Source organism: Podarcis liolepis, assembly GCF_965112155.1.
Source record: "Podarcis liolepis genome assembly, chromosome: 4".
NCBI lineage: Eukaryota > Metazoa > Chordata > Lepidosauria > Squamata > Lacertidae > Podarcis > Podarcis liolepis.
This window is the reverse complement of record NC_139558.1, coordinates 35,919,281-35,945,948: the sequence shown is the minus strand read 5'-3', so window position 1 is coordinate 35,945,948 and position 26,668 is coordinate 35,919,281. Positions and strand designations below refer to the sequence as shown.

The 26,668-nt window shown below is 41.6% G+C and overlaps 1 protein-coding gene and 1 long non-coding RNA gene across 5 annotated transcripts; one reads left to right on the top strand and one right to left on the bottom strand.

Moving 5' to 3' along the window:
- Positions 1-2,731: 2,731 nt before the first annotated feature.
- On the bottom strand, positions 2,732-4,682 carry LOC310706417. The gene is made up of 2 exons (XR_014525858.1): positions 3,689-4,682; positions 2,732-3,064 (listed from the first exon to the last, which is right to left on the bottom strand). It is a non-coding gene; the product is annotated as an uncharacterized lncRNA (long non-coding RNA).
- A 692-nt stretch (positions 4,683-5,374) lies between these two features.
- ASMTL (acetylserotonin O-methyltransferase like) lies at positions 5,375-26,644 on the top strand. Of its 4 annotated transcripts, none has more exons than XR_014525799.1 (14): positions 5,375-5,594; positions 7,621-7,752; positions 8,228-8,275; positions 9,515-9,579; positions 10,580-10,641; positions 14,111-14,219; positions 17,015-17,429; positions 18,650-18,812; positions 19,617-19,798; positions 21,195-21,327; positions 21,976-22,119; positions 22,487-22,609; positions 23,936-24,777; positions 24,838-26,644. XR_014525799.1 is itself a non-coding variant. In XM_083501944.1 (13 exons), exons 1-13 carry the CDS (start codon positions 5,502-5,504, stop codon positions 24,151-24,153), a joined length of 1,887 nt encoding a protein of 628 aa, XP_083358070.1. In that variant the 5' UTR covers positions 5,375-5,501; the 3' UTR covers positions 24,154-26,644. The 4 variants fall into 4 exon arrangements, 2 of the variants coding, with proteins under 2 accessions (XP_083358070.1, XP_083358069.1); XR_014525800.1 differs by having other exon boundaries at positions 23,936-24,766; positions 24,844-25,984; XM_083501944.1 differs by having other exon boundaries at positions 23,936-26,644.
- Positions 26,645-26,668: the final 24 nt, after the last annotated feature.

Here is a 26,668-nt window from a genome sequence, read left to right as displayed (position 1 = left end):
AAATTGCATTGAAAAGTGTGTGGCGTAACACTTGCTTTAACACAACATCATCTAACCTCCTTGTAAACAAATCTGAACAGATGGTTTTGAAAGAGCCAATGTGATCTAATCTCCCTGAAAACAAACCAGGACGAATGCCCACGTTTTGTTGTTGCTATCATTAAGCAATCGGGAATTAAAAAAAAAATGCTTGCTGATTCTACTGCATTTGAGAAGCTGCAGAGATACTATCTGCCTAGCCACTTGTTTGAACAAATGAATGGGATGTCAGTGCAGCTTCAGACTGGTACCGCAACAGACTGCTGCATGGAACCACCTCAGGCATGCAAGTTTTTGGGTTTTCTTACAGCGCCCACAGGATGATGTCTTCAGCAAAATGCCATCTGCTGTTACCCCCACCCCCAATGTACTCGAGATTTACCACAAGTTTCCACAAGTACTTCTATTTATTGAAATGGTAAATCTGGATTAAAGAGGGAAATAATATGTGGCAGCATTTTTATGAGCATGGCATGTGAATGCTGTGCACATTTTGCAAGCATGAGCAGAACCAAGACCACAATGAGCTGCCACATGGGAGTGCAGACGATTCAGGGGAAAAAAGAAGAGTCTTAAAATATCACTGTTGAATTAGACTGACCTCTTGTGGTCAATTCAATGAAGAACCCCAAGTGATTTTTCTCCCAGTTGTAGGCACCTGTAGTAGTTCTGGAATTCTGTCACAGATTGGAAACGTTTTTCTCAAATGGGTGTGTGTGTTGTGACATGTGATCAGTTACGTGGGGTCCATTATGCAGCCACATTTGATCAATTATGCAGCCAAAAAAGTCAAAAGTCATGTGCAAGAGGGAGGTATCAGCAGATAATGAGGCTTCCAAAATTAGAAATAAAATCTGTATTCCACAGATTCTACTGTATTCTACAAACTCCGCTACACCCACCACCATCCCAGTGGCAGACCTCAGAATCTCAAATTTCAGGAGTGAGAGTCCTCAGTGAGAAATCAGGGGAGCAAAAAGCAAAACTCCACAGCACCATCTGGTGCCACTGTGTTAGAATACATAAACAACGAAAATAAAGTGATTTTTCTTTGCCAATGTAGCTGAGTCCTCAGTGAGAGACCCACTAAGCTTTCACAGGGTTGGTGAGAGGCTACAAGGAGAGTGAAAATCACTTATGTCGGCGGTAGACTTTGGTGGACTTTCAATGGCTCCCTGTGCAACACCCAAATTTGATGCCCCCCCCCCTCGCATCTCACAGAATCACCTTCCATTGTTCATCATTGTCGCATTGCCCCCTGTGGCACCCTCGCAGTTTTGCACCCGGGGCAAGAGAACCGGTCCCTAAATCTGCCTCTGTTTCTGTCACATTGAGTTCCTTGGAGAGCCTTGACGAGATATGAGCGGAATAGAAATCGTAATCCTTGTCATTTGTAAGCTGACATTTGGGAGTGTTTTGGGCTGTGAAGGACAAAGATGCTTTAAAATAAATAATAATGAAATAATAAAGTAACTGTATGCTTTTCTATACAAATGTTATGTTGCTGTGTTCTAGCAAAGCAAAAAGCAAAAATAAGTTTGTGTTAGGAAACCAAATCCTCCCTGCTAGGCTTTCTATGGAAAAGTTCAAATACCCCAATGTCAACAAAGTAAACCATGTCTAATAAGCTAACACAGGGACCAGGTGACCCTGACAGGTAATCATTATAACTTACTCCAGAGCAAATTTTGAGAAACCAAAGGATGAAGTGAGCAAGTTGACTGAGATGGAGAACAATGACACCAGGAGTTATCAGGAAAGTAGTGGCCTAGGCTGGATAGGCAGGTCAAAGATTACTACGTCCAAGGTTTTGTTATGAAACTGTTGACTTTTACAAATGTGTAATGTATTTTTCCTTTCACAGTATGGATTATAGACACAGAGAGCACAGTCTGTGTAGATAACAATTTTACTGTGATGTACAGGGAAATTTGTTCCTAAATACCTGTGGTCTTCTGTTGAAGTCATTCCTAGCAGCAAATCACTGGGGGAAAGCTGTAAGGGGCAGAATTGTATTTATGGCAGCAATAAAATAAAATAAGATCTGGTGAAATTTGGCAGAAAACCCAACCTTCTGGAAGCCTAAAAACTGAAAACTTTACAGGACTTAAAAAAAATTAAGGATCTGTTCAAAATTATAGTCTGTATAATTATGTGGGCCTTAGATTTAGTCACTTCTTAATTTTTTGGTATTTGATTCTTCTCTCAACTTGTTTCTACCTGCAGCGGACCAAAAGACATACCCTCTCAGCTTAGAGCTGAAAATTTAAGCAAATGAGAGATATGATTTGGTAAAAGACATGGTTCTTTTTTGTTCACAGATATTTCATCACATTTAATTAAGTCTCACTTCTTTGGTGTGTGGCGCTATTTTGTTTTGTGCTCCATCATTTTTTATTTTTTATTCTGCCTAAAGCTGGAAGTGACCTAGGTCACTTTAGACCACTGAAACCGAGTGTCCCTGATCATTGTTCTTGCTGGCCAGAGCTGAAAGCAGCACACAGGCACTCAAAGCCTTGGCTAGTATTCTCTGTAAAATGGACTGCAAACACACACAAGAAGGTAAAAAAGAAGGTAGTGATGAAATCATCGTGTTTTCCAGGCTTAAAGATGCTATATAGCATAAAGGCCATACAAAAAACGGTCACCACATTGGCAATTGAGGCCAATGGCATCAAGTCCTGGGCAATGATTATTTCAGAGGGTAGGGACTCCTCATTGTTTAATGGTATGCATATTATGTTGATTTTCTTCATTGTAATTCTACGCACGGAACAGGCGCTCCAGATCCCAATCCCTTCAATGCCAGGTTTGTTGCTGCCCATGATGTTCTCAACCTGCCACACTCTCCATTCAAGATTGGCTGTGGAGCAGATGCTCCATAATGTAGCCGATAAGAGCCAGGACAAAAGCACCCAATTGAAAACAGGACACCCTGCACAACACCCATACCGGAAAGGAGCCATAATGTGCCTGGGGTGGAACGGGAGCTTTAGTACTGGGAAGGCTGGCGATAGAAGGCATGCTGGAGAAAAAGAGACAAAAGATAACAGTTAGATAGTTAGGCACAGTAGCATATGGACCTCTCCTAAAGTTTGAACAAATGTGCAGCTAAAACAATGCCATCATTCTAGGGCAAATTCTGCATTTCCCCCTTGAGATGTAGGAATGGAAAAGTCTGCTGTACCTGCAATCATAAGTGCCAGGAATCAGACTTCCCCAGGGGTGAAGAAATTGCACAACCGCACAACCCCTTTTGTTGCATGGACCCACTTCATGCAGGTAATTGGACTCTTGTCTTGTCCACTCCTCCTCTGCATTCCTATGCTTCCCTCCCTTCCCTCTCTTTGTTAAAATGTCAGGCATGAGCCAACCAAAGTTATTCATTCTACCCTTGAAAGAAAGTTTGGTGCAACAGACCAATACAGCTACTGTTCAGGACAGAATCCTTTCTTACTTTAATCCTCATTCTCTCTCTCTCTATCTATCTCTCTCTCTCTCTCTCTCACACACACACACACAAAATGTGGAAAAACCTACCAAGTGCCTCTCAGACAGGACAAAAGGAAATAAAAGTCAATTTGTTCTTATCCGAGAAAACACTGCTGTCTTGGTGGGGAACTGAGGGGTGCTGAATATATACACCTACATGAAATCAGTTCTTCAACCAGTCTCTGGTACGCGAGGACTTTTCCCAGGGCTTTCTCTTCATGTGTCTGACCTCAGAGAAGACCTGAGAAGAGTGAAGCTGGTCTGAGCACTGTAGCAACTGCTCCTTGGAGTTCTGTGGCAGTTAGAATGCAGCTTGCTTTGAATGCTCAGAACAACACAAATCATAACTCCTGGGTACTGGCCATTTGGAACATTTGGCAACTGCTTGGAGGCAGTATGCATTTGAATACCAGTATGATTCTGGTACTTTGAAAAGGCACTTTTTTGTTAGATGTAAGCTTATGCAAAGATCGGGTACAAAATGTGGCAATAAACACTCCAAGCTGCCAGTTCCAAAGGAATGAGCGAGCGAGATTTGAAAGAAACGAATAGATAAATAAATAAGCAAATATTTAGTTGTTTCCACTGGGTTTCAACACTACTTTGAATTACAGCAACTTGATTCAGTAGTACTGGTGGATCAGACTAAGGATCCATCTAGTCCAGCATCTCTTTTCTAAAAATGAAAAGCTTTATAACAACTCTATGGGGAAAGGCATTTATTATCTCCCTATTACTGTGTGGCAGAGGTGTGGTGACGTCCGATACTGTGGAATAATTTCTTGCTTAAGACCACTCTGTAAATTCATGGAGAGGGGGATCTTTGAGTCAAGAGGTTTCCCAGCTCCTTGGTTGCTTTCCTGGTCACCAGAATATCAATTCTCCCTACTGTCGCTGGTCCCCAGGTAGACTCTTTTGAGATTCGCTGATTTTCATTTGCTATGGGCTTGTCATATTTGTTTGTCGATTTATAAAAGCCATCTACAACGATTTTTCCTGCACCTTCTCCTGGGGATTCCTTCCCTTATAAAACGTGGGACTGAAAACATCCTGCATTCCAAAGCAGATTCCCAATTTGAATCCCGGAATGGGAGACCGCCCTCTTGTTCCAAACGTGGCTGGGGTTAGGTGGTGCTTATTTTCCAACTAAAGATGTGCACGCATTGCTGTGCCTTGGAAGGAAAGCCCCCTCATTCTGCAGCAAGAACAGAATAAGGAACTGCTTAGCCTTAATTGGAAATGACTAAGCCTAGGACTTGCCGATCAGAAGGTCGGCGGTTCGAATCCCCGCGACAGGGTGAGCTCCCATTGCTTGGTCCCAGCTCCTGCCAACCTAGCAGTTCAAAAGCACGCCAGTGCAAGTAGATAAATATGTACCGCTCCGGCGGGAAGGTAAACGGCGTTTCCGTGCTTCGCCAGAAGCGGCTTAGTCATGCCGGCCACGACCTGGAAGCTGTACGCCGGCTCCCTTGGCCAGTAAAGTGAGATGAGCACTGCAACCCCAGAGTTGGCCACGACTGGACCTAATGGTCAGGGGTCCCTTTACTTTTAAGCCAGTGCCACCAAGTGAAAGAAATAGAAAACAATTCCATGCTTAGTTGCTGCGTTTTTAAATGCACCCCCCACCCCCTTGAGATACTGTTGGTTGGTCTGTGTTTCAAACAGATCTTGTTCTTTATTTGCTCACTAATCTCTAGTGCACTCCCTCGGCCCCCCCCCCACCCCGGTCTACAAGGCATGAAAAACGTCTTTCCTAAGCCACAGCAGCAACAGCCGCCCACTGGGAGAAGGAAGGAGAAGCTGCTCTGTCCCTCCTTTCCCTCCCCTCCGCGCAAACTGGGGAGGAGAGGCTGGAGGACTCCGCCCCTCGCCGCTTCCCCCAAGTGCGCCGCGATAAAGGCGCCGGCTGGCTCCCTCCTCTCCTCTCCGTCGGCTCGTCCTTCCCGCGGCCGTCCGGTCCCGCCGCAGCCATGGTCCTGAACCCCGTCATCGGGAAGCTGGTCCACAAGAGGGTGGTGCTGGCCAGCGCCTCTCCGCGCCGCCAGGAGATCCTCACCAACGCGGTGAGTGTGCCGCCTTCGCTGCGCGCCGGGGCAGCCTGTGCGCTCTCGCGGCTCCTGCGCCCCGCTTGGCACCGCCCGCCCCCCGGGTGGCCCCTGCCTTCCTTTCCGCCAGGGGGGCTGCTGCGTTTTGGGCGGCTGCACAGGTGGCGACTTCACGTGTAAGTCGCCTTGAGACGGTGGTTTGGAAGGCGATTGATAAATAACTTGTAATGCTATTAATAAACAGCCCATCACTGCATCTTGGCTGCTGGAAAAGCTGCACCGCTTGAATTCCTGCCTGCCAGGTTGACAGCTCAAGAGGGAGAGAGGGAGGGGACGCTGACAATCCCATTGGCAGCCACTTTCTTCCCAACTACTTATCAGGAAAAAATAATACAAATCTGCGGTTCTGCTCCCTCCCAACAAAAGTCTGCCCCCCCCCCAACAAAATAAGTTTGTTTTGTGGCAACCCTACTCTGAGCCAGGGCTTAATGTGCTCACTCACTCACTCACTCAATCTCACACACAGCCCTCTGCTTTTGGTCCTGGGAAGCAACAATGAAGTGCTCAGGATATACAGTGGTACCTCAGGTTACATACGCTTCAGGTTACATACGCTTCAGGTTACAGACTCTGCTAACCCAGAAATAGTGGTTCAGGTGAAGAACTTTGCTTCAGGATGAGAACAGAAATCATGCTCCGGGGCGGAGCGGCAGCAGGAGGCCCCATTAGCTAAAGTGGTTCTTCAGGTTAAGAACAGTTTCAGGTTAAGTACGGACCTCCGGAACGAATTAAGTACTTAACCTGAGGTACCACTGTATTAGTGTCCTAAAATCCTACTTGGCAGGTGTTGGAGCCACTGCCCCAGCCACAAATAGCACATCTGTCCTTTGGACGAGCCTCTGTTTCAAAGGGGACAAAAAATTCAGACAAACCCTTGTGTCATTTATTGGGGTGGGGATTCAAAAGCAAGTTCTAAAGAAAGGAGCAAGTTTTCAAGTTCATCTGGCTAAAAGTGCGGCGAGGAAATAAATGGATGTTGAGTGCGATGGAAAGTTCATGTCTGCAGCCTGTAAAATAGTTCATGAGATGAAATAAAGGTGCTGTTGTGCAAGTTCACCATGGGTTGGACTCAGACCCAGGATAGCAGGCTGCACTAAAGACAGCTCCCACCCCCCACAACATTCCAGGGGGGAGGGAACAGGGGAAAGTCAGTGGCACAGAGTGCAATGAGATGGCAGGTCTTCAAAGGTGCATTCAGTTCTCACACATTTTGAAGTCTTTGAAAGTACTTGATCCACTAGTTCAGCTGTGGAATTTGCTCCCAATGGAGGTTGCGATGGTCACCAATTTGGATGGCTTTAAAAGAGGATTAAGGGACCCGGGTAGCACTGTGGGTTAAACCACAGCCTAGGACTTGCCGATCAGAAGGCCGGCGGTTCGAATCCCAGCGACGGGGTGAGCTCCCATTGCTTGGTCCCTGCTCCAGCCAACCTAGCAGTTCAAAAGCACGTCAAAGTGCAAGTAGATAAATAGGTACCGCTCCAGTGGGAAGGTAAACGGCGTTTTCGTGCGCTGCTCTGGTTCACCAGAAGCGGCTTAGTCATGCTGGCCACATGACCCGGAAGCTGTACTACGGCTCCCTCGGCCAATAAAGCGAGATGAGCGCCGCAACCCCAGAGGCGGCCACGACTGGACCTAATGGTCAGGGGTCCCTTTACCTTTAAAAGAGGATTAGACAATAGATCATGCAAGGATCTTGCTATATCAGGCCAATGGCCTGTCTAAGCCAGCATCCTGTTCTCGCAGTGGCTAACCAGATGCCTGTGGGAAACCTGCAAACAGGATTCAAGCACAAGAGCGCTCTCCCCTCCCGTGATTTCCAGCTCTGGTTTCCAACCATGCCTCCAGAGTCATGGAGATAAAGGCTTTCAGTAGCCGCTAGCCAGTTCAGTAGTCCCTCCACCAGCACCTTAAGCAGAGAGCATCCACATAGCCTTCAAGTTTTGTAAGATTTATTGCTGAAATAACTTAGTGTCTCTAACAGGGCCTCCGGTTTGAAGTTGTTCCCTCCTGGTTCAAAGAGACGCTTGAGAAGTCATCTTTCGCAGCTCCTTTTGAATATGCTGTAGAAACTGCAAGGCAAAAGGCACTTGAAGTGGCAAACAGAATGCATCTGGTAAGCCATATAGGGACCTCGTCTGAGACGGTGCTTTAAAAATGCTGTCAAACTCTTTGCTGTTGCAGTCCAGATCCCTACATCTTGGTTTATTGAACTTGGCTTATTAACAACGAACTATTTAACTACAGAAGTGCATGAGTGTTTGAGATGGGGCATGCAAACAATTAGTTGTGTCCATGTGACATTAGGTTGACATTTAATCTATAGTCCAGTAGTACAGGAAGGCTTCCTGTTCCAGACAGTTGTGCACTAGTGATGGGACCAAGCAAGTGCCAAGTCATCACAGAACCCCCTCATGTGACACCTTTAGCATAACTGTTTTACATAATGGTTGGTGGGGAAGCTGGATGCAGTCTAAATCAATTCAAGATTGCTTCCATTGTGCTGATTCTGCACTTGCTGTTTAATTTCCCGTTAGTTTAAGCGATGGTTAAGGTGGAAAACTGAACAAAATGCATTTTTATTTTTTCAGAAACATCTTAGAACACCCGATGTCGTTATAGGGGCAGACACCATAGTGGTAAGTCATATACACCAGCAGCTGAAAATTAGAATCTCTCTAATTAGCAACTTTTGTTTTATCAATACACGCAGGTCCTGCTTTCACTCGCAATACAGAAATTCACTTATCCAAACAGAAAGAATTGTCTCCCAAACCATGCAACACACCCCACTGATGCAGGTGTTCGAACAGCCAGAGTTTGCCACTTCCTTACTTATTTGTGCTTTGCTGGTTGGTGGCAATCGTTTTGGGGCAGAAACCAAGGAGAGAGGGATGGGGGAGAGATAAGACAAATCAGAGAGGAGGAAGGATGGGACAAATCAGTTTTTCCTTTGTCTCTCTTTTGCTGATTGGCTGCAGCCAATAATGGAAATCGTCAGGAAATAATGGAAACCGTCAGCTCGTCATGCAAACACTCACCTAATGAACAATTTCCTAGAAACACATTTTGTTCGGAAAGCGGAAGTTGCATGTACTTATAATTGCACGATAGAGATTGGGTATGCCAAACCATCCAGCCCAAGCTTCCATCAATGTGATTTTTTTAACTCTAGGGTTTAAATAGCTCTTTCCTAGACTTCCTGCTTTTACTTGTGCATGGAATTAAACGCTTATCACCTGCAGTGTTTACTTTAAGCGCTTTGTACACAGACAGAAAGCAAAGTAGCTAATCATTAATATGTAAAAATATCCCAGGGTGAAAAGGAGTTTAAGTGGGGAAGGACTGTAGCTTGAGTTGTACAGTAGATACCGTATTTTGTGCTCTATAAGACTCACTTTTTCCCTCCTAAAAAGTAAGGGGAAATGTGTGTGCGTCTTATGGAGCGAATGCAGGCTGCACAACTATCCCAGAAGCCAGAACAGCAAGAGGGACTGCTGCTTTCACTGCGCAGCGATCCCTCTTGCTGTTCTGGCTTCTGAGATTCAGAATATTTTCTTTCTTGTTTTCCTCCTCCAAAAACTAGGTGCGTCTTGTGGTCTGGTGCCTCTTATAGAGCAAAAAATACGGCACTTTAAATGCAAAAAGTCCAGAGCAGGATAGTAAAAACTCCTGTCTGAAATGCTGGTGAACCGCTGCCAATACTGTAAGTGTCAACAACACTGAACTAGATAGGCCATTGGACTGACTTGGTATAAAGTAGCTTCCTATGTCCTTATTTCACCTCAAGTAGCAACTCTTCTATGGGAGAGAACTAGGCTTTCCCTTGACAAATGTATGCAAATATACATATTTAAATATATTTATTCCCATTTCAGACAATAGAAGAACAGATTTTGGAGAAACCAGTGGACAAACAAGATGCATATAGGATGCTTTCAAAGTTTGTACTTCAAATCACTCCTTATTTCTAACCATGTTATATTGCCTTTGTCGGCCTTATTTGTGGATATGGAAAGCAAATGAAAAATTACTTGATTGGGATATGCTTTTCAGTTGCCCTTCATAAGAATGATAAGCATGTAGTTTCATTTGTTGGGGAAATGCATCTATTACAGTTACCTGCATTTCTTGTGTAGTTATTCCCACAGCTCATAACAGCCTAGCTCTGTTTCAGATTAATCTCTGGATCACTTTTTAAATCTGCTTGTCAAATACAACCATGAACACACCTGTGTGTGAATCACAGCAGGCAGGCTGTGATACATTTTTGTGAAAGCATCAAGCTTTTATTTTAATCCATGCTTGGACCTATTGTTTTGCGTAATCAAATTGGACCTAATTTGACCATGGCTATTTATTGCATAGTTGAGTTTCCTATAAAAGTTTCTCTTGCCTAGTCACACATTAGAAGAGAACTTACCAATATTTTGTTATGTGCACTGCTTAGAGAGTTTCATGGTTAAGTAGTTTATAAATCTAATTGTTAAAAACATAAAATGAGAACTCACGTCCATCAGAGTCAGAGGCAACCAACCCCAAAGTATAGCACACCAGTTAGTTTTTCTCACCAATGCTTTCAAATTTTATGTCTGTTTTTCATTTAGATAAGTAGAGAAAGGTATCATTTTGTGCCTGGTTCTCGTGCCTTTTTCATGTTTTCAGTAGTACTTCAGTTCAGAGGTAGCAATCAATGTAAACGCAATCCAGCCAAAGTCAAGCACTTTGAAGCCCCATTCAGTTTGGTGAGAGAATAAAACAGAATCAAAGTTAAGTGCCTAGCTTTGCCTTGTTTGTAAGGCTATAAAATTGAGTAGATTGCCAACATTGCTACATCGTTCATAAATAAGCAGAATTTGTTTTTCAAACAAATTCAAGTGTTAGATTTCCAAAAAATTAGTGCAAATTGGCTGCGGCCTAAATATATCTGCTTTTTCTCGCAGGCTGAGTGGCAAGGAGCACAGTGTTTTCACAGGTGTCGCAATTGTTCATTGCAGCAGTAAAGGTAATTGGTAAGAACGTATACAGATGCTTGTGGTGAATCAAAGTCTCATTTGACCCTGTAGCCTACTTACTTGTCAGTGAAATCTTCCCCAACCCGGAAGCCTCCAAATGTTGTTGGGCTGCAACTCCCATTAGCCCCAGTCAATACGGCCATTAGGGTAAGGAATGATGGTATTTGTAGTCTAACCTCATTTGAAAGTCACCAAGTGGGGGACTTTAGTGTCCGCATAAATCAGAAGACTGCAGGAGTTTGGCTTTTCTCTCTTTGTTCACACTGAGGAGTACATTGGGTACTTACATTGGGATATCCAACTAAGTTTTACTCAGAGTAGATCCATTTAAATTAATGAACATGACTGAGTTAAGTCCACTCATATTTCACTGGGTCTGCTCTGAGTTGGGTAGCATCCACTGTTTTTAGAGGACACCACTTTGGGATGAATGGAATTGCTTAGAAGTCTTGAGAGCCAGTGTGGTGTAGTGGTTAAGAGCAGTGGACTTGTAATCTGGTGAACTGGGTTCAATTCCCTGCTCCTCCACATGCAGCTGCTGGGTGATCTTGGGCTAGTCACACTTCTCTGAAGTCTCTCAGCCCCACTCACTTCACAGAGTGTTTGTTGTGGGGGAGGAAGGGAAAGGAGAATGTTAGCTGCTTTGAGACTCCTTCGGGTAGTGATAAAGCGGGATATCAAATCCAAATTCTTCTTGAGAATTCATTTTGAAGTGGGTGGATATCAGACACCCCAGCCCAAAGGGTATGTGATGGCACCTCAGTGGCTTCTGTAGAGGCTTGTGGCATCAGCTGGAAAACACAAAGGGCTGTATTCAAAGACGTCTGCTAGTGTAGTGGGACCCCATCTCCCCAAACCCCGTGCCCACCCCAAAATTGACACTGGAAGGTCAGGAGAGCTAACACAGTAACAGGCAAAATGATAACAAGCAGTTTAAGTAGGTCTCAGATCTAGAAATAAATTGAATCTAACCACAATAGAACTGGGCACTGTCAACTTCCTGTTCATAGTAAAACTCTTTGAGTTAGGGTTTGTATCTGTTGCCCTTGCCAATTTGTTGCCTTGCTGGCTGTGACTCGGCTTGACAACTTCCATGTTGATTCTGCCTGCAAACGTGTTGACATTCATACCGTGACCCAGATTCATGTATTTATCTTTCCAGAAATTCCCAGTAATTAATCCCCTTTCCCCTCAGGTCACTGAGGAGCATATGATTGATCAGGCAAAAGACAGTAAAGCCAACCTTGTGGGTTATTTTGGCAAGGTGACTTCACACTTTATTTACTCCCCCCCCCCACATGAACACAATGGCAGTAAATCGCAGAATCAGATGTGATTGTAGGCAGACATCTTAGCAACTAGAATTGTTCCAGTGGCTGAAGGCAGCCCAGAAGCACCAAACAGAACATGCAGTCAGTATCACTAGCATAAATCAGAATCGTTGCCTTTTCACAGCAACCTGATACAGTGGTACCTCGGGTTACATACACTACAGGTTACAGACTCCACTAACCCAGAAATAGTACCTTGGGTTAAGAACTTTGCTCCAGGATGAGAACAGAAATCGTGCTCCGGCGGCACGGCAGCAGCAGGAGGCCCCATTAGCTAAAGTGGTGCTTCAGGTTAAGAACAGTTTCAGGTTAAGAATGGACTTCCGGAACGAATTAAGTACTTAACCCGAGGTACCACTGTACATGCATTCCCACTGAAAGTGTCTTGTTCCCATGTGCTATCCTTGCCCCTCAAAATAAAATGGAGTATTGTATTGTATTGTATTGTATTGTGGCCCTGAATGTCTACTCAGGCAAATCCCATTGATTAAGGAGATTTACTTTCAGGAAAATATGTATAGGATCACAGCCACAGTGTTTGTCAAAACAGGGGATAAACTCCAAATCTCAAATCCAAATGAAGAGTCCTGACCCAAGGGGGTGGTTTAAAAATGTATGTCGCAGCATTGAAGAGTTTAAAGTCATATCATAGCCCCACAACAATAAAGTTGTATTTATTCATTTGATTTCTATCTTAAGGACTCAAAAGTGCCTTTCAGTAGTTTTTCCTTGGTGCTAATATGCCTGCTTCCAAAAGGCTTTCCGGCTTAGGAAATCAAATGTTCTGTGGGATAAAAGAGGCCAAACTAAATGAAAATGATGCAGCAACAAGCAAGCCGTAGCAGTGATACAAAAATATATCTAATGGACAGTGCTCTTGCCAGGCAACCACCTTCGAAATGCCTAGTTGTGCATTAAAAGAGCTGCTGCATAATTGATGGGGTTGTTGTTGGTTTATATGGAGAACATCCCACAAGGCAGCCTAGGTCCAGCAATGCTGCTCCTTCTCCAAAAAGCGATAACGGTGACTGTTTGAGTAGGTGCTTCAGACTGGGCTGGGTGGAAAGCAAAGCTCAGTTCCAGGTCCGACGATGATAGTTTCTCTGGAGCTCTGCCCAGGAGGCAGGTGGATTTTAACTCACAGGACCTGCAATGGGCTTCCTCTCCAGCGGCAGCACCAAGAGTTTAGTGTTGACTGTTGGGAAACATGCTGTAGATTCTGGGTGGGGACCAGAACTGATTATTCGGATAAAGATAACATTTCAACCTGAATAAGATTTTCTCTTTTTAATGCAAAACAAAGGCTAGTGTCCAAAGAGCTGTGCAACTTATTTCACATGCCCAAAGGTTGGGTTTTTGTTTTTGCTTTGGAATTGTTTCTCAAAAAGGAGCCCCGCCGTACCCAAAGGCTACCCATTAAAAAATAAAATAAAAAATGAAACATGTTTTTAAAAGCAGTTTGAAATGTGCCTTTAGTTCAAAGGAGAGAGAGTCAAAAGTCTACTTGAGTATGCCCGATCCTGTGTAAAGGAGTTCGTAGTACAGCTGCCAAATATAACTTATCCCACTGTTTTGCATTTTATCCAATTTAAATGAGTAAGTGAGCCTTTGGAAAGCATGTTTTGTTTTTATTAAACTATGCATGCTGGTACTGGGGAGCATATTAGTTAACACCAAATTATGATGTTCCTTCAGTCTGTAATAATGTTTACAACATGCTTCTCTTCCACTATCATTTGCAGCAATCTATGCTGCAGCTATTTAGCTCATTGTATATTGCTGCTGCCTCCAGAATGTTAACAAAGATCTGCACTGCAGATCAGTACAGAAGAACATCCTTGACTTGAAGGGCAAGAGAAATATAAAGCCAGTTTTCAACAGATTGCGTCAAATGCCTCACCAATATTTAGAGGGATATTTATAAACTAGCATCTTACTTTATTAAAGTAACTGGAAGGATGTTTATGTGTAGAAGAACCATGTATTCATTGCAGCATAATTTGGATTTGAATTTGGAAATGCAGGCCTACTGACTGCAGTGTAACGTATTCATAATAAAAATGCTTTAAAACTGCTGGTGTTCATCAGATATGTCATTTTTTTTAACCAGTGGTTTTTATTTTTCTAGATAATCAGCTAGAGACTGAAGTCACAGATTTCTATGAAGAAACCAAAGTTAAGTTTTCTGCACTCTCCGAAGAACTCTTATGGGAGTATATTCACAGTGGTGAGCCCATGTAAGTGGTGAGCCCATGGGAACGGATTTGAATGCAGACCTAATCACTATAGATGGCTTGTTGTGTGGGAAAACCAGCTGTTTATGTAGCACATGAAACAAAAAGGGAGTTTAGTCTGGGAATATGTAACATTGCATAAAATAATATGTTTGGTTTGTCATCTAGCAAGAGTGAGAGGGGACAGTTTTGGATTTTGAGGGTGAGGGCAGGAAAAAATTGGTAGCAGAATTCAAAGGCCTACTATATGTTAAAGAATGAATGTGGAAAACAGGATATATAAAAAGCATTTGTTTAGTCTGCATTATAGATATAACACTGTTATCAAGACAACCAGTCTCTCTCTCGCCCTCCTTTTTTTTTTTTGTCTTGAGGAAAGCTGGATTTGTGCCTTTGATGTTTCAGCTTTGCAGACATACTTTAGTTGTATGTGACAGTCATACAGGGGCGTAGAACAAATTGCCAAAAACATAGGTTCTCCTGAAGAATAACCACACGTGGCCTGAAAATCAAAGTGAAGAGGAGCTTGCCCCCCATCCTTCCTAAATGTTACCCTGGTCATTATTAAACATGATTTGAACATCTAGGCCAGGGCTGGATCTTTTGGAGCCTGTGGGTATTATTATTAATAATAATACCCACAGAGAGCCAGTGTGGTGTAGTGGTTAAGAGCGGTAGTCACGTAATCTGGGTAAGCTTTGTTGTTGTTTAGTCGTTTAGTCATGTCCGACTCTTCATGACCCCATGGACCAGAGCATGCCTGGCACTCCTGTCTTCCACTGCCTCCCGTAGTTTGGTCAAACTCATGCTGGTAGCTTCGAGAACATTGTCCAACCATCTTGTCCTCTATTGTCCCCTTCTTCTTGTGCCCTCCATCTTTCCCAACATCAGGGTCTTTTCTAAAGTGTCTTCTCTTCTCATGAGGTAGCCAGAGTATTGGAGCCTCAGCTTCAGGATCTGTCCTTCCAGTGAGTGCTCAGGGCTGATTTCCTTCAGAATGGATAGGTTTGATCTTCTTGCAGTCCATGGGACTCTCAAGAGTCTCCTCCAGCACCATAATTCAAAAGCATCAATTCTTCGGCAATCAGCCTTCTTTATGGTCCAGCTCTCACTTCCATGAAATATTTTTAGAATGTGTTATTATTTGATTGTTTATTTGATTGTTGTTAGCCTCCCTGAGCCCGGCTCAGCTGGGGAGGGCGGGATATAAATAAAATTTATTATTATTATTATTATTATTATTACTACTGGGAAAACCATAGCTTTAACTATACGGACTTTTGTATTGCCATTTTTGCCGGTGGGAAATTCTGATATGTTTTTTTTAGTACTCAAACTAGCATGTTTTTAAATCTTTGTTGAGAGCATGTGACTGATCAGAATTGTGTCATTTGCATAGAAAATGCTAGGGATTTTTAGGATGAACTTCAGTCTTGCAACCGAGAAAGATGTTTAGGCTACAGATGTTCAGGCCTTGATCTTTCTGTGCAAATCAATAAGCAAATGCTGCCCTGGCACAGTGTTTGGGAGGGATTGGCGATGGATTTAGCTGATTCCCTTCCTGCCAGGATTTTGTGGCTTGCCCATAATTAAACTCGTGTGCTTTAGACGGGTCAAAAGTTCATGAGATCTCAAAATGAAACAGAAGTCAATCAGCCTTTAAATGGAATGACCCAAACCCTCTGGGTTTAGAAATCAGCCTCAGCATGGCACATTAGGGCCTTATAGTTCTGTCTGCCTGACTAGAACAAAGGGGAAAAGTCTTTTACAACAAGAATTTAGGCAAGCTTATGTGTTCTCCACAACTGAATTTATTTTTAGATGACTGTGTACCGTTTCTTCTCCTTTTGTGAGCAGTGGAAAAATCCAAAGGGCTTCCTGGATTTATTGCCTTCCATTAAGAGTAATGAAAGTGTGTACTGAAACTGATTTATCTACTCCTCTAGCTCATATCACCCCACTACCAAGAAGGCCCTCTACCTGGTTCCCTGTAACCTCACTTCTTGCAATGAGCCAGAAGACCCTTGGAGTTGGACATCAGTGGGAGTGGAGACACTCCTCTAGGTATACAGGGTCAAAGCCGTTAGGGTTTTAAAGATCAGCACCAAGACTTTGAATTGTGCTCAGAAACGTACTGGGAGTCAATACAGATCCTTTAGGACTGAGGTTATATGGTCCTGGTGGCCGCTCCCAGTCCCAGTCTGGAAGCCGCATTCTATATTAGTTGCAGTTTCTGAGTCACCTTCAAAGGTAGCCCCACGTAGAGTGCATTGCAGTAGTCCAAGTGGGAGATAACCAGAGCATGTACCACTCTGACAAGACAGTCTGCGGGCAGGTAGGGTCTCAACTGGCATACCAGATGGAGCTTGTAGACAGCTGCTGTGGACACAGAATTGACCTGCGTCTCCATGGGCAACTGTGAGTCCAAAATGCAAGACTAGTTCACGAGTCTCCATGGGCAACTGTGAGTCCAAAATGCAAGACTAGTTCACGAGTTCCAGAAGGCTTTAGACATGTTTTTCATAAATGGCTGCCCCTTACGCCACCTGAACTGCTTTCAAACTCAAGGGAAGTGTCAAACAGTTTCATGGTTGGGTCAACTTCACAATGAAATACAAGACAAAAAATCCACTAAGCTAGCATAAACTCTTTATTTGGTTCTCTATATTTTCAGATCCTGGACAAAATGTTTAGCTTTTGAAATATGTAATGCAGAATAATGTCTAGGTGAAACTAAGATACCCGATCCTTTTCCATCCAAGTGCTGCTTCAATTTATTTTTTTAACTTTCTCTCTAGGGACAAAGCTGGTGGCTATGGGATCCAGGCACTTGGGGGAATGTTAGTGGAATATGTTCACGGAGACTTCTTGAACGTGGTGGGGTTTCCTTTGAATCGCTTCTGCAAAAAGCTAGCAGAATTATATTATCCGCCCCCAAAGCACACTATCCATCACATAAAGCATGACTCTATCCCTTCAGTAGAGACTTTTGAGATTCTAAGTGATGGGGAATGTGACTCTTCAGATAATCACACACAGTTTGAAGGTGCTAAGAAGCGAAACTGCGGTGGAGTCCCCCACAGCCTAGAAAAGTGCATAAAGAGCAGTCATTCTTGCAACACACCTGTGGAAAGTCAGAATGGAGTAATAGAAAATGCAACACAATTCCCATCTAAACTCACTCACCTTCTGGATGGCTTCAGAGCATCAAAGGTATCCCATCTTTTGTTCTTTTGTATATAGATTTTTTTAAAAAGTTTTTGTTAATTTTATGGAATGTGGCACCTGTGGGCTTGGGGAATGTGCCTGCATTTTAAGGACAATAACCTGAGCTCCAGAGACCTTGAAATAAACAGGTTTTATTTTGTTTGTACAGGTTTATCCATTAGGATACAATGAACTTTTAGTGAACAAGAGTATGTTTACAGCTGCAATTCTTTATATGCTGGTTCTTACATTTCTTAGTGGCTCAAATACTTGGTCATGGGTAAATAAGAGATCTTTTGTGAAGATCTGAAAGCAGCTTGAGATGTTTGTAAATACCACTACAAAACTCTCCCTCTGTTGCTGCAAATGGGAGGTGGCTGTTGACATGACATAGACTCAGTGCCCTAACTCATCATTGCTACACCCAATGTGGGCTCTCTTCTCTCTTCTCCATTCTCCTACCCTACCTGGAACTGCAATGAGGTAAATTGAAGCTGGTCATTAATTTTTAAGAAAATGTTGAAATTATCACTTCTCTCCGCTTGGTTGTTGGGCAAACCATCATATATTGCCCAAGTCTATTGCTGCAAGTCTCAGATTCAATCCCCTGCTTATCCAGAATCGGATGGAAGGTGATGTGAAAGACTTTTGCCTGAAGTCCTGAGCCCCTGCCAATCAGAATAGACAATTCTGGACAGATAGAAAAAAATGTCTGACCTAGTTATACCAGGCAGCTTTGGTACAGAATGAAAAACAAATTGGCACCTACTGACTCACTGACAACTGCTTCATAGTTAAAAATGCATTTATAGACCACCTCTTTCTCTTTAAAAATATATCTATATTCTTCTGTTGTGAATGCTTGGCAACTACACATTTTTTTGGATACCCTCAGTATTCAGCAAGGTACATTTTTAGAACACTTGAGTATCTGCTCAGCTTTAAAAATTTTAAGCAGCCATGAAGTCTTGTGAACAGGTGTCTGGTTCAGCCAAGGATAGCAACCATCATTTCCTCTGTAATATCCTTACCATGGCTGTTTGTCTACCATAATCTTTTGGATGTTGTGATCAGTAACAAATTTCAGCAGCTGAACTTCCATCCAAAATAGTGCAACCCAAAGTGGGGCTGGAGCAGCTAACCCAGGCATTGATGTGACTTAGTAGCTTATGGATTGCCTTGATTAATTTTTCTTTTAGTAATCAGTGTACATTTCATGTCCCCAGGCTTTGTTTGTGGCATCTAAACTGAAAGTATTTGATCTTCTGAAAGATAAGGGCACCTTGACAGCTACGGAAGCTGCTAATAAACTTAAAACCTCGGTGTGTGGCACAGAAAGATTACTTGATGCCTGTACTTCTCTTGGCCTATTGGACAAGAACCATCTAGGTGAGTCTTCTTCTCTAAAACATTTGGGGGTGGGGAACGAAAAGGAACTTGTAGCAGGACCTTAATGCAATTGGATTGTTGGCTAGACTACGGGCATATGTAATGGAGAAGAACAAAAAAGTGTGTCTAGAGAAATGAGTCAAATATGATTTCCAAGTGAACTTAGCACAGCCTTAGAAAAAGCAACACTTAAGGCCAAACTATTCTGGTGTCTGTGAATCCCTTTTTTGTTTTTAAATAGCAGCCATGGGGGACAGGGATTCCTGATCTTATTCAGGATAGCGGGAGGAGAAGCCATTTCCTAAGTTTCTCAAAAGGTGCTATTGCCTTCAAACATGCTACACTGGCATTCTTCAGAGATAAATCACAGCTTGGTGGGGGTCTTAACTTAGGGGCATGTAGTAGGAAGGTTGTATTTCCTACCCCAGCCAACACTTTGGTCAGTGCGAGTATGTCCTGTGGGTAGAAGTTGCCTGTCTGGCCCTGCGACACTTCCCATGCTTCCACTTGTACACAACTGCACTCAGGTTGAACTTGTCATTTGAAAACAATGCGTTTTTAGGGCTGCAGTGTCGTTTTCTTAACATCACATTGCATCTTTCAGTGGCAAGGAAATGTGCAAACTGATAATAAGAAGCAATTATAATATTGGGTTTAATTAAATTCTTTACTGAGCTGTGATGATCTGTGGAAGTCAACTGAGCTGTGAAACCCTTGCAGCTGATTAGGTTTAGCTTATTGAATTGAAAAAAGAGACACTAAGGAAAAATAATACGGATCTTGCAAAATTCTCTGTCTTCAAAGGTTACAGCAATACAGATATGGCAAATTTATATCTAGCATCAGATGGCAAATGTTCACTTCATGACTACATTCTCTACTGTAATGATCACGCATGGCCTCTGTATAAACATTTGGAGTTGGCAGTCAAAGAGGGGACTCCGCTGAACCAAATATTTGAGAAGAAAGCAGAAGATTGTATTCAGGTAGTGTAGAATCCACACATTCTTTATATAGAGCTTTGGTTTAAAACATTACATGCTTTGGAGATGGTCACTACTGGGCAAGTTTAACTTTCATTTTTTTGATTGTGAGCTGCCACAGTATGCCCAGGAATTAATTTTTTGAAGAGCTGGGTGCCTATAATGCAACTGGGGTTCCTTTTGTGCTGGAAAATTTCTTTGAGCCAGCAGAGCCATCCATAAGAAGAAAAGGGAAGGTGGCCATTTTGTCAAGTCCTTGTTCCCATTCAGCTCTCCTCACAACCTTCCCTGGTGTATGCTCTCCCAAACCTCTGGAGCTGATGTTCAGGGGATGTGCAGGGAACTGTAGCAGGAATGGCAAATCTTTGAAGATCACATTGACCCCTGTTTCACCTACAGAAGACAACTGAATTAAATAGCTTTCTGTCCCGTCCCCCCAGTATAGTACCATAAGGGCTGGTATATGTTAATTTGCTAATGCAAGTAAAGTTTCTATTTATCTATTAATAGAAAACTGCCAAAAAATAATCCCAAAATCCTATGCTGGTAAGGTTTAAGCAGTGGACAAATAAATGCTTTGTGTAAACCACTGAAGTAGTTAAATTGAGGAAAATACCTGACTCTGAATGCAAGCTAAAATCAAGGATTCAATGTCAGATCCTAAAATTACTAAGATCTGCAAACTATTTTCCTCCATCAGTTATTTGGAGCTCTTGGGCAATGAAGTGGAGTCCTATCTTAGTTCTTACTGAGGTGGGAAACTTTGTTGGGCTGTACCACTTCTGCCCATCACGTGGTAGAATGCCCCCTTCTGTATAACAGAAAACAAACCAGCTATGTTTGTAGGACACAGACATGTTAAGGAGATCTTCTTCTCCCTGTCATCTAGTTCGTAGGTGTGGAAGGAAGTTTTATATGGAAGATTATTCAAAACCATAGGAATTCCAGAAACACTCTGGGTTCTTTCTTACTTTTTCCAAATGAATTTTATTATAATTACCAACAAAAATTTTATTTACATCATAGTAAATTATCATCAGCAGCAAATAGTTGTGTAAGACAATCCTAATGTTATATATAGTGAATTCAGTGAACACTGCTTTCTGACATGATCCAGAGAGTAGACTTCGCTGTTCTATCGACATGGTCTTCAGAATAATCTGAAATGTCTGAATTATCACTCTTAAATTGCGAAGGAAACTCACATTTGGGTCATATTAAGATTAATAAAAATAAATATGACATTTCTCTTTTGTGTGGTGTGGCTATGGCTATTTCTTTTTTAGGATGAAAAAGCAAGTCGTTTTCAAGGTGTGTGTTTTTAACACCTCTGCATATGTTCTGCTTATATCCTAATTCTTTTGAATGAGTCTAGAAACTTTGGTCTGCTGTTTTTAAGGATTTCTGTTGCCAAACTACAGAGGCGAAGCAACGTTTTATGAGTGCCATGCACAGCATTTCCAAACTAACAGCAAGAGATGTAGCCGTGGCTTTTGACCTTTCACAGTTCAGAACTGCTTGTGATTTGGGAGGTAGGCATTCCAACATCGAGGTGCATTGATGGAAAATTTCATTATAATTCCTGTTGTCATTGAATATGTAATCTCTATTATTTGTTTCCTCTTGGGTATCCTTCCTTATAACTTTGGTCCTATTATAAGTGTTGAACTTCAAAGAGAATCCATGGAATAGAAAAGAAAACTCTCTTTGTTTTCTTGTGGGTGTAGTTAAGCCTGTTCATGGTTCACTTAGGTAAATTTTAAATGCAGACTTAATGGTGGAATATCAAAGTACATATGAAGCTACTGAGATGGAAATGAAGCTATTACTTTCTAGAATTAACAGCAAATGCATAGCAGCTTGGAACAGCTCAGTGTTGGGAGTACTTTTCTTGTTTTCAGAGAGAGTGGTTAAGATCTTTCTTGGAAAATCTTACAGCCTGACAGCCACTATAAGCAAATCTCAGTGGTTTAGGATGTTATGATCCATACAACCAGCTTAAATGCATTTTCTCACTTCTAAAAGAATATATGTGAAAGCATCTTGCAAGTTTTATAATTAGGCAGATTTTAATAGCTGCTGCTGGGTAAGCACTGAGTGCTAATATCATCAGAAGTAAGTTTTAACTAAATAAGGAACTAAATACAGGAGCTATTGTGATAATATTTTGCTCTCTTCAGGTTGCACTGGAGCTTTAGCTTATGAGCTGGTCCATATCTACCCAGAGATGAAAGTCACGGTATTTGACCTTCCTGAAATCATCACAAGTGTCTCCAGCTGTCAGCCTTCAAGACAAAACCCAGCTCAGGTTTCCTTCATGTCAGGTAAACATACCTCTTAAGTACAGTGTGTATAGAATCTTGGCATATGTGGATACAAATGAGGCTTATCACAAGGTAAAGTTTGTATGTTGAGTCATCTTTCCTTCCTTGAATACTCAGTTTCTTGTGAAAGTATTATTGGTAAAGAATATATGTGATGAACATTTGTGTTAAAGGGCTGCTTATAACATATAGAGTGATATTCAACCAAGTTTAACTCAGAGTAGGTCCACTAAAATTAATGAACATGACTGTTAGATCTATTTCAAAAACTAACTTGATATTTGGGGTATTGATGTGTATATAAGGCTGCTGAGATGAGGATTTGTTCATTCATTTTAGAATTGATGAAAATGCATTTTTCAAACAGGTGACTTTTTCAAAGATGATCTTCCAAAAGGAGACCTTTATATACTTTCACGAGTTCTACATGACTGTTCAGAGGAGAAGATTTCCATACTCTTTAGCAAAATACATGCTGTTTGCAAGCCAGGTAAGATTTGACTGCTCTTTCCCCTTTTCCTTTGTATTAGTATATCATGAAATAAGTTTATTTTAGCACTAGTGAAAAGGGTCATTTCCCCAAAGATTGCAAAATTAAATATTGAGAGAGAGTGTAAGGTTGCTATTACATGTGGCCACCTCTTGTCTGTGTTTTCCCCTATAATGTTTAACTCCACACAGAGTCTCTGGGGAGAATTGTCCTTTTCACTGTAAAATTGCAGTAAGTAGTGTATCAAAGGACAATTGCAAACATGTAAAAGTTGAATATTAGCTCTTAAGAACCATTAACATCCTTCTAATGACAGTTTTGATTAGAGCTTCACAGAATGGCTTTGAAGTACATCCTTGACATATCTTAAGTTGCAGTCCTGTGCACACTTATCTGCAAATGAAAGCAGTAGGACTTCTGTTAAACACATCTAACTTTGTGCGTTACATATTTTGTCTTCTCAAAAAAGAAAAATGAAAAAGTGGAGTGATTATGATGCAGGGAGATCACTTGCTTTCTCCCCCACCTAAAAAAAAAAAGGGGGGGGGGATATCTAGACATGGTGATGTAAACTCTAGAGCTGGAAAGGAGACAAGTACAGCCAGTAATGAAAGCAGGTTTTTACTGCCCTGCCAGAGTGTGGTGAATGAAGGAATGAATGTGATAATGAAGCCTTATATCGCTGGCACTTTGTTATTTTTAAATTTCAAGGTTAAAGGCACTGGAGTGGTACAGTACAAAGCAGTCAGTCTCTTGAATCAAGAACAATATATTTAAAACTAAATCTTCATGTAAAAGAAAAAAGTTAGGGTCTGTGACAGTGAAGCGTACCTTTAAAGTGCCTACAGCACTTCAGATAGCAATGTAAATTTTGAGGAATGTAAATTTTAAGCACATCCACACACACACCCCGCTGCCCACAACAATTAAACACCTGTAGGTAATCAGGATTTTCCCACACTAGGGGTCAAGGTAAAAATTGAGGAGTGGGATGAAACTGCTCTTGGCGCAGGGGAAAGGGTTGAATTCCCTACACACACACACACACACACACACACACACACACACACACACATGCAGCAATCCCAGTCCTGGTGAGACTCTTTCCTGCAGCAGTTGCTCTTTTTAGCTCAAACTGCACATTTCTAGTTTAGCTGTACAAACACCTCTAGTCAGATAGAGCAAGTTTAGGAAAAGAAACAAATCTCCTGACTCTTAATAAAATAAAATAAAAACCTTCCTGTAGAGCAAGACAAAATGCTAACTTGAAGTTAGAAATTTGTAACTAAACGGTGTTGTTGCTTTCTTTCTTTCCTTTAAATGCAGGCAGTGCTTTGCTGGTAGCAGAAATTGTGCTTGATGAGAAACGAACAAGCCCTGCTAGAGCTGTCCTGCAGTCCCTTAGTATGACGGAAGGCAAGCAAAGAACTGGCTTGGAGTATAAACAGTTATTGGAGAAACACGGATTCACCAATGTGCAGATTAAGATAACAGGAAACCTGCTAGATGCAATTTTGTGCTTTAAGAAAACACCTACCCATTAAATTAGATGGAGCAAGTAATTTGATTTACTGCCACCATCAGCTGGAATTAGTATAGATGTTTCTGTTTTGGGGTTGCACTAATGGTTGTCATGTTACAGTTTGAACTATGCATAAAAGCTTGTCCTATTTTGTTGATTAAAACAGTACTAAGAAAATCCGGTGACCTATTTTTTTCCCTATCTGGGAAATGTATTGCTTGCCCCTTTATATAATTGATGGCAATTTAGTTTCAAATCAATGCTTATTTTTTCTTACCATGTGCCCCTTGCAACCACTCTTTAAAACTCAGGAAACATCAAGGAAACAAGAGAGAACAAACTGTGCATAAAGCTACAGTTCCACTAACTTCAGTGGGACTACTATGTAGTTTTTCATGCAATCTGTACAGCAGTTTTTGAAAGGGATAGGTGTGCATTCAGGGCTGTATCAGATATTGTCTGTCTGTGTAATGTTAAATGTGGCACAGAAGAAGAATCCAGTGCAACAGTAGCACTAGCGGAAACTTGTTGCCCAACAGATTGTGAAATCTATTGTGCAACAAAGTTGCCAACAACCAGATCACACATTCTCTTGTGCAGCAATGTTTCACTAGTAAAGTGTTTCTCAAACTTGCGTTCCCCAGTTGTTGGACTACAACTCACACCAACCCTTGCTAGCTGGACCAGTGGTCAAGTATGATGGGAGTTGTAGTCCAACAACAGCTAGGGACCCAAACTGAACAGGTATAAGTGACTTAGCAATTCGCTGTGAACATTCTTGCCAGGTTTAGTGGGCATGTAAGAGAAACTACATCCGTATTTGGAGTAGGTCAGCATGGAATAAAACTTCATACCATAAAATATCCCACTCCATTTCAGTAATGGCATCAAAATGTGTAGATGGAGGTGGGTGATGAGGCCCTCCTCTCTGATCCACAATGATTTAGTTAAATAACACTTCAATAAAAGACATGAATACATATCTCTTTGATTTTTAAAAAAATGTCTTTTCAGAGAACTTGAAATGAATTCAATCAAATGTTCTCAGTGCAGTATTCCTTCCCAGTTCTCTGTCCTAGGAAGCTGTATAGAGAAATGACCGTTTTTATTTAAAACAATAGGTATAAATTGCTTTCTAGATCTGCCAAAACAATTTGTGGCTAGTTCTATTGTTTTGTGGGTTTCAAAATATGATTATATACACAGTTTACTTTGCTAAAATTGACTGGACTGGGGTTTTTTAGGGGAGGCATGCAAGTTTTCTCTTTGACCTCTGGTTCACCCCCTGAACCATGCTATACAATCGTTCAGAATACTATCTCCTCTCATCAGATAAAAGGAGGGAAGAGGGCAACTCAAAGCTCACTATAGTAACTTTCCAAAGACTATCAGCAGGTGAGTTACAGATTTTTATTTTCTTGAGCTAATCTTGAAACCATAATTACAAAGCATTAGCAAAGTTCCTTCATACAACATGCAATGTGCAGAGCAAAGGTCTCCCTGATGAATCAAACAAGGAACACTTTATATTGTAACCATTTAATTTGCATTTCAACCATAGAAAATTCCTCCTGAAAGCTTTTTGTTTGTTTTTTACATTGTGTTTCCTCTCTGTGCACCCTCATGTTCCACATGCAACTTATATATTCAGAATGTGTGGTGGTACTTGTTTATTTGTCTGTCAAAAACTTAGTTCTTATTCCTTTTAAGATTGTTCAAAGATATCTAAAATGAAATTTTCCAATCAGTGTGTTAACGATTTAAGTTCCAAAAATGATTTATTACCATATATTTGCATAACCATTTCTGAAATAAAAAACAAGCCTCCTGATATTTTTACTATTAATACAAAAGGAGTCTCTTTCGTTCTTTGAAAAGCACTGTGCAAATTAGTGAAACTATAAATTATTATTGTTTATAATTAGCCTATGTTTAAATTTCCTTTTTCTTTTGAAATCACTTACCGGTAATCATTTCACTGTTAGTGCTAAGTAACAGTCAGAGTATCAATTCAAAGTATCAATTCAAAACAAATCAACAGTTTTTGATAAATTGTTTTTACCTAGGCAAGTTTACTCAGAAGGCCCATTGAGTTAAATGAGATGTTTCCTTGGTAACTGCAGCTTTCAAATAAAAAGGTTGTTTAGTGGTTTGGCTGCAATCCTGTGTTATTTTCTAGTTATGAAATCCCATAAAACCAAGGGTACTTCTGAAAAAATAAGGGTTTTACAAAAAATTGTGAAAGCAAGCTAACAAGTGAAAATGATAAAGCTTAAGCCAAGCCCATCTGCTGATGAAGATTAGGTGTATGTGCTTAATTAAAAATAGTAAAGGAGAATCTAATATTACGTGAAACTTTGAACCATCCCAGCTTGTGGGGTGGAATCACAGCTCAGTAAAGCAGTAACTGTCAATGTGAATGTGTACATCTTTTAATATGTAAAAACAGAGTCCTGCAGCATCTTAAAGTCTACAAAGACGCATGCCATGACAATAAATCTATTAGTCTTCTAGCTGTGCCTCCAGACTCTCTTGTT

Bases quoted from the DNA above. Each gene is read 5' to 3' on its own strand.
- ASMTL (XM_083501943.1), top strand. From the start codon at position 5,502: ATGGTCCTGAACCCCGTCATCGGGAAGCTGGTCCACAAGAGGGTGGTG. The intron at 5,595-7,620 runs GTGAGTGTGCCG...TGTCTCTAACAG, and splicing joins AGGAGATCCTCACCAACGCG to GGCCTCCGGTTTGAAGTTGT. The intron at 17,430-18,649 runs GTATCCCATCTT...TCATGTCCCCAG, and splicing joins ATGGCTTCAGAGCATCAAAG to GCTTTGTTTGTGGCATCTAA.